This window comes from Vipera berus (assembly GCF_964194415.1).
Source record: "Vipera berus genome assembly, chromosome: 11".
Classification (NCBI taxonomy): Eukaryota; Metazoa; Chordata; class Lepidosauria; order Squamata; family Viperidae; genus Vipera; species Vipera berus.
In genome coordinates this window covers 10626161-10639169 of record NC_138214.1, presented here as the reverse complement: position 1 = coordinate 10639169, position 13009 = coordinate 10626161, and the positions used below count along the sequence as shown (strand labels likewise).

The 13009-nt window shown below is 43.5% G+C and overlaps 1 protein-coding gene across 1 annotated transcript in view; it reads right to left on the bottom strand.

Moving 5' to 3' along the window:
- Positions 1–13009, bottom strand: part of POF1B (POF1B actin binding protein) — a 32144-nt gene that overhangs the window by 561 nt on the left and 18574 nt on the right. Inside the window, exons 4-14 of the mRNA XM_081336633.1 lie at positions 11043–11228; positions 9396–9526; positions 8351–8378; positions 8086–8160; positions 7128–7220; positions 6033–6146; positions 4357–4509; positions 3526–3636; positions 2350–2478; positions 1854–1930; positions 865–976 (exon numbers count right to left, since the gene is read on the bottom strand). Of these exons, the coding sequence (XP_081192759.1) occupies positions 865–976; positions 1854–1930; positions 2350–2478; positions 3526–3636; positions 4357–4509; positions 6033–6146; positions 7128–7220; positions 8086–8160; positions 8351–8378; positions 9396–9526; positions 11043–11228 (1209 nt within the window). The remainder of the gene's footprint in view (positions 1–864; positions 977–1853; positions 1931–2349; positions 2479–3525; positions 3637–4356; positions 4510–6032; positions 6147–7127; positions 7221–8085; positions 8161–8350; positions 8379–9395; positions 9527–11042; positions 11229–13009) is intronic.

The following is a 13009-nucleotide window of genomic DNA, read 5'->3' as shown; positions in this document are numbered from 1 at the left end:
TCACTATTTATCCCAAACTCTTTGGGATTTGTTCAGCTAAGGCACAAGAGTTGGCCTTCAAGACCAAACAGCAATTACTAAAAATTTTAAGCTTTCCTGGCTAACCTGTAATATGCTCGTCTGCCATTGCCTTAGGCTGTAGGCGTTTGCGAACCGAATGTTTAGTAGCATTTGCTGCACAAATACAGGTAGTCCTTATTACCACAACTGAGCTCAACATTTCCATAACGAAGCAAGACAGCTATTCATGGAGTTTACCCCCATTTTAAAACTTTTCTTGAATCGCTGCCCTTGTAAAGTTAGAAGCACAGGTGTGTTCAGAGAATCCAGCTTCCCCGCTGCATTTGGTCATCAGAAAGTCACAAAAGGTAAACTACCTGACACCGGGACACTGCCATTGTCATAAATATGAGCCACTGGCCAGGAGGCCGAATTTAGATCACATGACCATGGGGATGCTGCAAAGGACGTGTGAAAAAAGGTCACACCGTCGTAACTTTGAACAGTCACAAAATGAATGCTTGTAAGTCGAGGGCTTCTCTCGGTCGGGAAATACAACCACAGGAGGCGAAGAGGATGAATTCTTCAAACTTGTACCTTGAAATGTTCAATGCACTTTTGCCTTCTGAGCTCTGCGACGGGAGCTACAGAGGCAGCAGCAAACGCCTCACCTGGCTATGAATTTCAAATAGCGTGACGTCCCGTTTTCCACGCTGCCCCGTCACAGACTGGGTGCAAGTCAAAAACTATCTGCAGTTTTAATTGGGTTGCCCTCCCACTGCCTCCCACCTTTTAAAATCCTAATGCTAAAAGTTCCCGCAGGTCTAATTGAATGTGAGAGATGTTTCGGTTGGGGGCAGTTACCTTCCACGATTCTCCCGTTTTTTCAATCACAATGGTCTGCGTTTCCCCACCAGGTGATGTGGCTTTGTAGTCATCTGACAAGAGGCCAAGGATGGGGTAATGATTCCTGTATCTGGCGGTGAAAAGCAAAACATCAGCCCTGGTGCTCAATTCGATCTTAGATGCCATTGTTCCACTCTTAAAAGCAGGGCAGGACTATAATCTGTCTCTCGCAACAATTGCCACAGCTAGATTGAAAGCCAGTTAGGGTTAGTAGTCTAGGCAGCAGGCCAGAAACTGGGAGACTGTGAGTTCTAGTCCCACTTTAGGCATGAAAACCAGCTGGGTAATTTTGGGCCGGTCACTCACTCTCAGCCCTAGGGAGCAGGCAATGGTAAACCTTTTCCCAAATCTTGCCAAGAATACAGTGACTTGTCACTGACCGAGTCAAACATACACACACACACAAAGAATTCCAGGCTACCCTATTTTTTAAAAATCCGACTGTTCCTGTTTAGTTATACTGGATGAAACATAATTTTAATTATCTACATTTAAAAGAAATGGGAGGATACCCGTGGCATAAAAATTCCTGTTAATTTTTTTTCCTCTTGATTTTTTCCCTGTCTTTTCTTTTATTTGGATTTTTCACCAGCTGTTTGAGAGACCAAATTTAATGTTAATTGTGATAAAAGCAATGAAATGTTTTCTATTGCGATCTCTCCTGTGCAATATGATTGTGAATCTTAGCTAAACAGGGTTAGGGTTACTGTGGTTTTTAATTGCAAAAAAAAAAGATGTTCTGTATATTTTATTTTCACTAGGTGTATTTTTTTCAATAAGTTTTATCTTTTGCTGTTGTGTTATGGCCTAGTGTCAGTTTGTATTTGTTTTTAAGTCTGCTGACTTTTGGGGTGCTAATGAGGGCAAAAAGATCAGTGCCAAAAAAACCCCAAATACACTTGTAGGTTTCCCAAACAGAAACAATCAGTTGCTCGCAATAGCATTACTTTTTTGTGATGATGGTCTTTGTGATTCCTTGGGATGGATTGATGGCTAATTTTTCTTGCCTCAATCTGAAGATTTCCTAAAAGATAAAAAAAAAACAAAAAAACCATTTCAGGCACAAAGACACCATCCCATATAGACTATTCAGAACCTTCCCAATACTGATTAAGTTTGCTGAAAATGGGTCCCTAGGAAAGGAGACGTAAATTAAAGAGTGACGAGGATGAAATTCTACTCATGGACTTCATCCCAGAACCCAGACAGACAGCTAGGAGAAATCTGAGATTGACGGTTGAGTCCTGATCTTGTTTTCCTGTAGACGTTTCATTACCAAGCTAGGTAACATCATCAGTGCAAAGGGGAGTGGCGTTTTGCTGGCTTTTATATAAAGGAGGCTTGCCTTGCTAGTCTTAGTTGGGGTGTGGTTTCTTCCTTGAGGGCTCCTTGATGAGGGACTGAGCCAAGAATCTGCTCAACTCTCCATGCGCCACTACTTACCTCCTCCTGCCGTTTGATGCAGGCGTCTCTCTCTTCCAGCTTGAGAATCAAGTCTTGCAGTCTTATCTGCAGGTCAGTGTCAGTCCCTTGCTTTCTCGAGAAATCCTTCTGGAATTCGGACAACGTGCACTACACGGCAACAACAACCAAAACAACAAAGCTCACATGGATCAGTGCTCAAGAGGCAGCTTTGCCATACCTAAATACGGGTAGTCCTGGACTTAGCGACCACAACCGACCCCAACATTTCTGTTGCCTGAGCGAGACATTTGTGGAGTTTGACAAGCTTTCTCAGCACAGTTAATCACTGCAGTTGTTGGAAGAGCCTTGGTGGAGCAGTGGGCTAATGCCTCCTTAAGTAACACCAGCTGCCTGCAATTAGTGCAGGTTCGCATCCCACCAGGCTCAAGGTTGACTCAGCCTTCCATCCTTCCGAGGTGGGTAAAATGAGGACCCGGATTGTTGGGGGCAATTAAGCTGACTTTGTAATAATGCCGCTTAGGGGGGGGGGCGAAAGCCCTAATAAGCAGGCATATACATAGAATGAAGGCTACTGCTAAGCTTGTAAGCCGCCCTGAGTCTTCGGAGAAGGGTGGGATATAAATGGAATTAAAATAAAAATAAATAAAATAAAAGCAAGGGCTGTTCAGTGACCTTGGCTTCCCCATTGGCTTTGCTCGTCAGAAGGTCGCAAAAAGTGGTCCCAGGACCCTCCTGGGATGCTGCGACCGTCCTAAACATGAGCCAGTTGTTAAGTGTCTGAATTTTGAGCACCTGACCGTGGGGATGCTGCAACGGTCGTGAATGTGAAAGACGGTCATTAGTCACCTATTTCAGTGCCACAACTTTGAATGATCACTAAACAGATGGTAGTCAAAGGACTATCTGTGTGCCTCTGAGTGAAGTTGAATCCAACGGGTGTCACTATGCAATTGTCAGGGGGACAGGGTTAGAAACCCTTTGCCACTGTCTTCTTCTGGAATGGATGGTAACCTCCCAGGCTAGTCTGTACTTTGGGGGATGTCCATGTGGTCCTCTGTTTAACGATCTCAACCCAACCCAGGTTCCAGGTCAGACAAGGCCAGCCAGTCCTGTCGAAGCCCCACCTCTGCAAAACAGGAATGGCTTAAAAGAAAGCCCAGCAATACGGCATGTTTGATAAGGAAGCCAACTTACCCGCAGAGTGCGGATCTCCCGGTCTTTATCCTCTCTGAGTTGGTTGATCATCTCTACGTAGCGGCTGGACAGTTCATCCGTGGTGGTCTGGCCCAGAGGATTGGTGGAAGTCTGAGCAAAGGAAACATTTTAGTTTCTGCAATTAAAAGAAACCACTAACGGTTCTTTAAAGCAACCTCCACATAATGACAGAGTTATCCTATGGAACAGTTCCTTTCTTTCTTTCTTTCTTTCTTTCTTTCTTTCTTTCTTTCTTTCTTTCTTTCTTTCTTTCTTTCTTTCTTTTTCTTTCTTTTTCTTTCTTTTTCTTTCTTTTTTTCTCTTTCTTTCTTTCCTTCTTTCATTCCTCTTTCTCTTTCTCTTTCCTTCCTTTCCACCTTCTTCCTTCTCTTTCTCTTTCTCTTTCTCTTCCTTCCCACACTGCAGTTTCCCTTAACTAACAGCCACTGTCCAAAATCTTTGCTAATCTATAGTTTGGAAAAAAATCCAATTTATTGAGTCACGATTCAGATTAAATGTACTTAAACGGATCTTTGTGTATTTTCCATCCCCAGCTTGCTTTTTCACAGCCCAGCCTCCAAAGGGCAACTTACTGCAAACGAGTAGCCACCATACTTAATTTCACATGACAATTCTGCTTCTGGATCCAAGAGAGATGTAGAAAGAAAAGGAAGTGTTGACCTCAAAGGGCAAAGGCTGCTGTCTGCTCACTGGACCACCACCACCCCCACTTTTTTTTTTTTTTACTGTGGTCCTCCTTCTCTTTTCAAGGCTAGTCCTTGGAATTCCAAGCATCAGCTGACCACTGACCAAAGGAAAGACAGGCTTTACCTGGAGTCTCAAGTTCTGAATTTCCTGCTCCAAGGCTCGTTTGCTGTACTCCAGGTCTTTCAGCCGAAATTCTCGCTCGCTGTCGTTGTGACGGAGGGAGAGCAGCTGTTCTTCCAGGGAACGAGACTTCAGAGTGTATTCACGGAGAGCTTGCTGCAAACCCACCCCAGCCCCAAAAGAAACAGTCTTAAGTGACTTTGCCAGCTGGGAAAACTTAATTCCTTAAGGCTTAGCTTAATGTAGTTGCATTTGCATATCTGTCTATTTTCACAATTGGGCCACTGTTCCTATGTGCTGGTCACCTTGGAATATTTCTGATTAACCATCCTATCAAACATGGACTTTGAATAAGCAAGGTAGGAAGAATAATGAAGCTTTTGAACTCTTGAGAATTCCAAGAACAACCAAGACATCCAATGGATCATTGAACAAATCAGCCTAGAGTCGAGGGTGCCTAGGTCCTCTCTGAGCTTGACAGTTTTCTTGCAGATGTTTCATTACCAAACTGGATTGCTTTCAATCCCATTCCTTACTAGCACTGATGATGTTATCCAGTTTGGGTAATGAAACAGCTGCAAGAAAACAGCCAAGCTCAGAGAGCACCAAGGACCCCTCATTTCAACTTTGAGCTACAAATATTCTCCTTTATTGGCAACCCAGAGTTCTCACTTGAAGCACCAATGTTCTGATTCAGGCTATCCTACACTTCACACAAAGTAGGAGAACGCTAGGAAAGAGAAGAAGTGGACAACTAATAGCAAGGAAAATGGACAACTAATAGCAAGGAAAACTAATAGCAAGGACTCTATTACAGCAGTGATGGCAGCACCATTGGAAGATCTGAGGGCCCAAGTCAGGGCCAGATCCTCTTGGAGAAAATCTATGTGGTTGCTAAGAGTCAATGCCAACCTGATGGCACATAACCAGCATTGTACATGTTGTTCATACATCACACTTAGTCACCTTTCCTTGTGGTTATTGCCTAAGAATCTAGATATGCACTGAAGCTATAAAGCAAGACATGATGGTTACCTCTGTACAACATCGCAGTATTCAACATGTGAGATTTTTTTTCCCCTCTCCTCTAGTAACAGGAATAGGAAATGTTTATCTAGCCCAGGGGTAGGCAACCTTGGCTCTTTTATGACTGGTGGACTTCAACTCCCAGAATTCCTGAGCCAGCCACACTGAGGGGAAAGAGAGAGGTTTCCAAGCTGAGCCAGGCTGGCTCAGGAATTCTGGGAGTTGAAGTCCACGAGTCATAAAAGAGCCAAGGTTACCTACTCCTGGCCTAGGCCTAGGCCGCGTTATGACTTGTGGACTTCAACTCCCAGAATTCCTGAGCCAGCCACACTGAGGGGAAAGAGAGAGGTTTCCAAGCTGAGCCAGGCTGGCTCAGGAATTCTGGGAGTTGAAGTCCACGAGTCATAGAAGAGCCAAGGTTGCCTAACCCTGATCTAGCCTAAGCTAATTGCTGATTGTGTTTTTCTATCCTTCTCCACGCCAACCTTTTCTGTTTTCACAGGATTTGGTGTTCTCCCCCGACAAGGTTCTTTCAGTAATAGAACTTTTTGGGATTAGATCAACTGATAGGTCAACACAAAAACTGACCCCTGGACAAGACAACAGTTTAAAATCGGGAGCCAACATTTGCTACCACAAAGTGTGCCCCTCACCTGCTGTTGACGATTATTCTCACGCACAGATGCCAAAAGCGTCTCATATTCTTTTACTTGAGCTTCCTTGAAAGACAGATCTTTCTCAAGCAGCATTTTGTCCATTTCCAGTTTCTGTAGAAGTCCAAAGAAAGGTTGTTAAAAAGATTCTATTTGTGTTACAAACAGATCTGGCTGGCTGTTTGCCTCACAATTTACAAAAAATCTTATATTAAAAAACTTCTATATGCTATATCCCTTCCTTCCTTCCTTCCTTCCTTCTTTCCTTCCTTCCTTCCTTCCCTCCCTCTTCTTTCTTTCTTTCTTTCTTTCTTTCTTTCTTTCTTTCTTTCTTTCTTTCTTTCTTTCTTTCTTTCTTTCTTTCTTTCTTTCTATATAAAAGAGAAAGCACATTTGTGATCCAGGAAAAAAGGAATGCTTGGATCTCCAAAGGCTGAAGTTTATGGCTGACCCATAAAGTCAGTGCTGAAATGTGCCCTTCTTGTTTTGCGACACACTGAGACTCAAACCTGCACTTGAACGTGTGAAGAGAGGCAGAAATTAATGGATTAAAAGCCAGTAACCTGTTGAAAAACAAGCGTGGGGATCAGCCACAAAGGGATCAGCCAGTTTCCAATGACACTACAAACAATGCAAAATATCTCTAATTAAAAACGGCCCAAGTTCACACTGGTTCATAACAACTAAGTCACCTATTATCCATGGTTCGGTCCCAAAAGATTGTTCTAATTGTCCCAAGAGAAAAGTAACTGCAAGCTGCTTTACAATCTTTGAGAAGTGGTGACTGACACAGCTTTGATTTCCACCATCCAAGAAAGGATCAGAAATTTCTACCCAGAATTTTGTATGCATGTCCCTCAAAATCAAGGGGACTCTCAAAAACAAGAAGAGGATCTTGAAAATCTGAAAGTGCATTATGAATCCTGGCTCTAGATCACAAGTGCCATCTGGGTGCCACTTTCCCTATCCTGGCCTCCCCCAGATGTGTTTGAAATGTAAATTCCAACCAGCAGGTCCTAACACATTCTGGAAGACACCAGTTCAGGGACGGCTGTTCAACGCACTTCAACACATTCCAAGCAACAAACTACGCACCCCTAGGTCATCCTGCAGATGGACAAGCTCTTCCCGAAGGTTGCTGAAGGTGGCAAGGACAAGCCGCATGGACTTATCAGCTGTTGCTCTCATCTAGGAAAGGTGGACAGCAAAACATTGTTTAGGATGGTTTTGGAGGAGACAGATTTGAATACCAAATCACAACATAGTTTCAAGCATGTAACGAGCTGGAGACTGGCAAATTCAAATCTTCGATCACTTCAATGTCCTGTTGGTAAGAACTGGCTAGGTGAAAATCTGGGGGGGGGGGGAATCGCATGCATTGGTTTCCCATCATTATCATTATCCTTAATGGTGTCCATTCTACCACAAGGAATAGGAAGCAAGACAGATCACTTTTATGCTCAGGATACATTTAGACCAAGTCTAACACTACTATTCCAATATTTTAGGCCGAACACCGAGTCGTGTTATTTGCTCCAGCACTTTTGAGATTTTATTTCATTTATCTTTTGTGGCTTTTAATGCCTCCTATCATGAATATGACTTATTGTGTATTTCCTAATTATATTGCATGAGGGATGGTGAAGTGGTACTTTCCCAAGAAGAAGGAGGCGGGTCAGACAAGAGGCAGCCCAGCCCAGAACTGGATCGGAGGCAGAGAAAGACAGTGAAGACAGCAATTCCATAGACTCTCCCAGGGAATATCCATCCAATTGCTGTGACAGTAACAATGGTTTACTCTGGCAAGTCTGTCTGTTGTGTGTAAGCAGATAAAGAACTGAACTCTGACTAGATTGTTCTGTGTCACTCTTGGGTTGACATATAGTGGTTATTCATCAACACAGGATCCATCTCAGGAAGAACAGTAAGTAAGTATGCAAAATGCATCAGTACTGTGTGTTAAGTGTGTAGGGGTCTGGGCAAAAATGGCTTCACAACAAGAAATTAAACACGATTTCCACAGATTTCCACAAATTTCTCCATAACCCCTTACCTCCAGAAGGTAACGTAACTGCTGTTTTGTCGACTCCGAAAGCCCTTTAGGAATCAAACTCTCAATATCCTCTGTCTATTGGAAACAAAACAAGATATAAAATACATCTTATCTAGGAGTGCCATTACAAATTAATCAAACATTGGGTTCAACTTCACATCTAAATCCTATTGGACTGGACATTAAAGACAGCTAGTCACTGTTTGCTTATTAATGCACAAAATTCAGATATTTATATAAGTTCTTGGAACCGTTTGGCACTTACATCATTTAGGGATTCCAGATCGCATCTTCTGTAAGAGAAACACAAGAAAATATTAGCACTGTCATTTCTCTATCCACCGAGTACATTACAACTGTCACCACCATTGTTATGGTAAGTCTTTCATTCTGACTTAATTGAGAAAAGCATATCCTAAATTACCTTTAATAAAACTATACTTTGCTTCTGGAAGATAATATGCAAATATTTAGATGCAACACACCCATCCACAAATATGTACATCCCTGTAATGCAGTCCAACTGGTGGTACTCAGGATTGGAAGAGCGATGACTCTTCTTTTTTAATGGCTAGGTAAGTTGCACAAACCCAGGCAACTGTGTTTTATCGTGCAAACTATGACCACGTTATGGTTTAGCATGACTTGGGAGATCAGTATGTAGTATACACAGGTGGACTTTGTTTAATGACACTTGTTCAGGGACCATTCAAACTTGCAAGGGTGCTAAACAGGTGGTATTTACAACCAGCCCCTGAAATTCCAGCTGTCACAGGACCTCCATCTGGTCTGGATTCCTGGCATCGTAGAGTCCCGTGATCACCACTTGCAACCTTCCCTGCCAGTTTCCCTCAAAATCAATGGGGAAGCCAGCAGGAAGTCAGAAGCCGCTGTCATGCAAGGTCCTCTTTTAACAATGGTCACTGGAGACTGCTGTAACTGCCATTGCTAAGATTTCATTTTACAACCACATCACTTAATGACAGTATTTCCCGTATTAACTGAGGACCATCTGTAACTAAAAACTAAGAATGTTGTGACAACGCTCACACATAATACGAGGACTGGAGTTATGTGTCTATTCACAGAAATGAACAAGGATGTTTTAAGTTAGAGGAATTCAAAGGAAATTGACTGAATGGGCTTCGGGAAACCTGAATCAACCCCCCCCCCCCCGTTTCTCAGGATTGCTGCAAACAAACAGAACTGCAGCCTGCTGTTCAGGCAAGCAGTTCTGCTTCCTTTCCAAGAAGGGCTGCCAAACATTCTCCAAATTCCAAGCATGCTACCGCTGGGGATGGGACCTCTACCTTCCGCCCAGCTTCTCAACATGCTGGAGCAAACAGCTGTGCAGGTCGTTGCTCTTGCGGTGCAGCTCTGCTAGGAGCTCCCCAAAGTATCGGCAGTCCAGCTGGTCGTTTGTCTCCTGGATGCACTTCACCTGACAAGAGGTGATAAAGGACACCGTTAGAGTGGCCCATTCCTTGACCAGAAAGCAATGTTCAACCCTTAGCAGGCAAGTGGCTGATTTAAAGCTCTCCTCCATTCTTGACTGCACACTGCATTGACCTACTTTCTGCACTCGTTCTCCCCTTGGGGTGCCTTTCAAATATTTCTAGCTGGATTCATTATTTCTTCAATGTCCTTATTTCCTACACAAGGCATCAATAAAATGCAGAATGTCCTGCAGCAGTGAAATTCTTCTTGCCACCAGCAATCCAAGATGGAACTTGGTTTGCAGGATCCAATCTGGGTCAGTCACCAGGACCAGAGGTTTAGTCTTCCGAGCTTTTGGACTCATGGTGCAGCCCATCCTCAGGAAAATTATCTCTCACCAGAATGTGTCAAGAGAAAGAAAGTTCCCCAAGGATGGGGCTCCAGCACGAATCCAAAAGAAAAAAAAACTTGGATCCTGGTGAATGACCCAGATTGGATCCTGCAACATAATCCTGGGACACGTGTATTTGCTTTCATTCGTAACTTGGTTTGCCTGCTTTTGAGTTAATGTGTTCTAGCAAGCCAGTCGGTGGGGTTGATAAACCGTGATTAATGGCGTATGGTGCAAAGCAAACCTAATTTTTCAATAAAGCAGTTTAAACTTTTTTGGGGGGGCGGAAATGTAAAAAGAAAAGGCAAATGCTTTAAAAACTCGAAGTGCTTTGGGGAAAAAAAAGGTTTGGTACTTTGCAGCCTAATATACAGTTAAAAATTTTATCGCTGCAGTTAAACAGCCCAAAAAGCAATTTATGTTATTTCTGCTTTCTGCATTTTTTTTTAAGATTTGTTCTTCACAAAGGAGGAGGGTTTTGGGGGAAAAAAACACAGCTTTTTCCTCATTTCCCACGATGCGTCTTCAGCCTCTCAAGGCACCACAAAGCAGATGTGGCTGCTCTTTGCCTAATTAGAATTCAACCTTCTCCTTTTTCCCAAGCACCCCACCTAAATTTTGTTTCATAACTTGTGGCGAACCTGGAATGAATTGTCTTGTGGAGGCTTCTGCAAAATTACCTGCCTACTTGCTAGAGGCAAACACTGCACACTTTTGATTTAACTCCCAGATAATTTCAGTGCAGAAACTGAGAGCAACAAGCATCCTTCCCCGCCAGGCTGGGTGTGGGCCATTTTTGCAACTTGAGCAAAATGGTTCAGAAATTAGATTTGATCTGATTGTCTTGTAAACTGACAGCCACTTTATCTGCAAAGAGTGGCTCTTTGTGCGTCTGAGAGGACTCTTCCAGGCATGAGACTTCTGAGCTGGAGAAGCTGAGTCCTTTTGCACCAGAAAACACCCACTTAAAACACTGTTTCTCAACGTAGACAACTTTAAGACGTGTGGACTTCAATTCCTAGAATTCCCCAGCTAGCTTGTCTAGCTGAGGAATTCTGGGAGTGGATGTCCACACGTCTTAAAAAATGGCCAAAGTTGAGAAACACGTATTGATAGGTTAAATGCTTACCGGTTCACATGTCTGTATGATGACTTTATTAATGCTGCTCTTTCCGACATCGTTGACACAGACAGGAGTAGAGTTACAGGCGTTGGTTGTGCGTTGGCATTGCTGAACCACCTGGACTCGTTCCACTGGCTGGCTGACTTGGCACTGGTCATTCTGGGTTTGTTGCAGGTATTGGTACTGCTTCTCCTAAGAAAAAAGAGAATCCCTTGAAAGCTCATGTCTCTGTCGCAAACCCTTCGTCTCAATAACCCAGTTTGTGTTAGGAAACTGAACGCTTAAATACAGATGCAGCAGATGGGGGTTAAAAAGAAGGGACGCTGGAAGACCCTCCCCTTTTCACGGGTGTCATGATACGGGTAAAAGCAGGTGGGGTTTCAGAGTGGCGTGGCCATCCTGAACTTTTTTGACCACCCAGTAGACACCCTGGGGTTTAAATAACATTCGAGTCAAAATTCGAGTCAAAAAGAGCCTTGGTGGAGCAGTGGGCTAATGCCTCCTTAAGTAACACCAGCTGCCTGCAATTAGTGCAGGTTTGAGTCCCACCAGGCTCAAGGTTGACTCAGCCTTCCATCCTTCCGAGGTAGGTAAAATGAGGACCCAGATTGTTGGGGGCAATTAAGCTGACTTTGTAATAATGCCGCTTGGGGGGTGTGTGTGAAAGCCCTAATAAGCAGGAATAGACATAGAATGAAGGCTACTGCTAAGCTTGTAAGCCGCCCTGAGTTTTCAGAGAAGGGCGGGATATAAATGGAATAAAAAAATAAATAAAAACTTCTAAAGTTTTTGGCACAAGTTTCAATACGTTTGGCACTGAAAATCCTTTAGAACATTATTTCTCAACCCGGGTAGCTTGAAAAGGTGCGGACTTCCAAATCCTAGAATTCTCCGGCTGGCCAACCGTTTGAGCTGAAGTCCACCCATCTTCTAGTTGCCAAGCTTGAGTTACACCATAGAATAGAATGAAGATAGACAGAAGCCTTCCTCCCAGGATTCCCTGCCAAGGAACATTTATTCCAAGATAAAGTCTACTCTGTGTGTGATGAACCAGCTCTGAATTTGACTTTGACCTTCTTGCTACATTTTGTTTACACACTGAGCTTGTTTGCCTACTACTGTGATTTGTGAGCCAGCTTAGGGACACACAGCTAATAGCCAACTGTGCCATGCGTGAACCCAGCCAACAGTGGCTTATTGTGCAGTGGACTCCATGTGTGAACTCAGTCCTATGGCAGACACAACTTTATAGAAAAGAAGGGTTTTTTTCCATAGGGCACCTATTTCCAAACCGAGCTCCATAGTCAAATCTCCATTTGCCTTTGTTTCCAAGAATTCTGATTCCTTCCTGTTTCTTTTTACACCTGGTTGGAAGGGGGGGGGGGAGAACTTCTGCTTTGCAGGTTATTGTAATACAGACCTTTGGTTTGCAAACCTCTGAGATGTGTCCTGCAAAGGAGCACGTGTGAACTGGAAAATGTCCACAAAGGGCCATTTTATTAGGCTGTGCAGGGATCCACGTTCAGAAGGGAAGTCCAGATTTAGAGCACAAGGAGGTAGACACAACGTCCCTGCAGAGAACACTAAAACCAAACCCATCTTGACCAGGATCACACTGTAGCTTATGAAACACAACTGTACAAACCCCAGGAATTTACCCAGTTGCTCTCGGCTATTCCTGAGAGGTGCTGCACTGTAACCACACAATTCCAATCACATTTTGCATTTTGAATATTTAGATTTGTCCGTTATAAAACTGTTCATTGTCTTCCCTTTGGGACTTTTGCATGGAGTCCCCTGAAATTCCATCCATGAAGCTAAGCTTTGATGCCAAAGAATAACGGAACGATGGCGCTAGAACAGATCGCCAGGATCAAACCTCTGCAATATGCAATAAATCATTTTTGAGAGGTGAGTGTTCCAGCCTCTTTTTCAAACCTCCAGAAAGTTTGTAATCAACCCAGATGCAACTT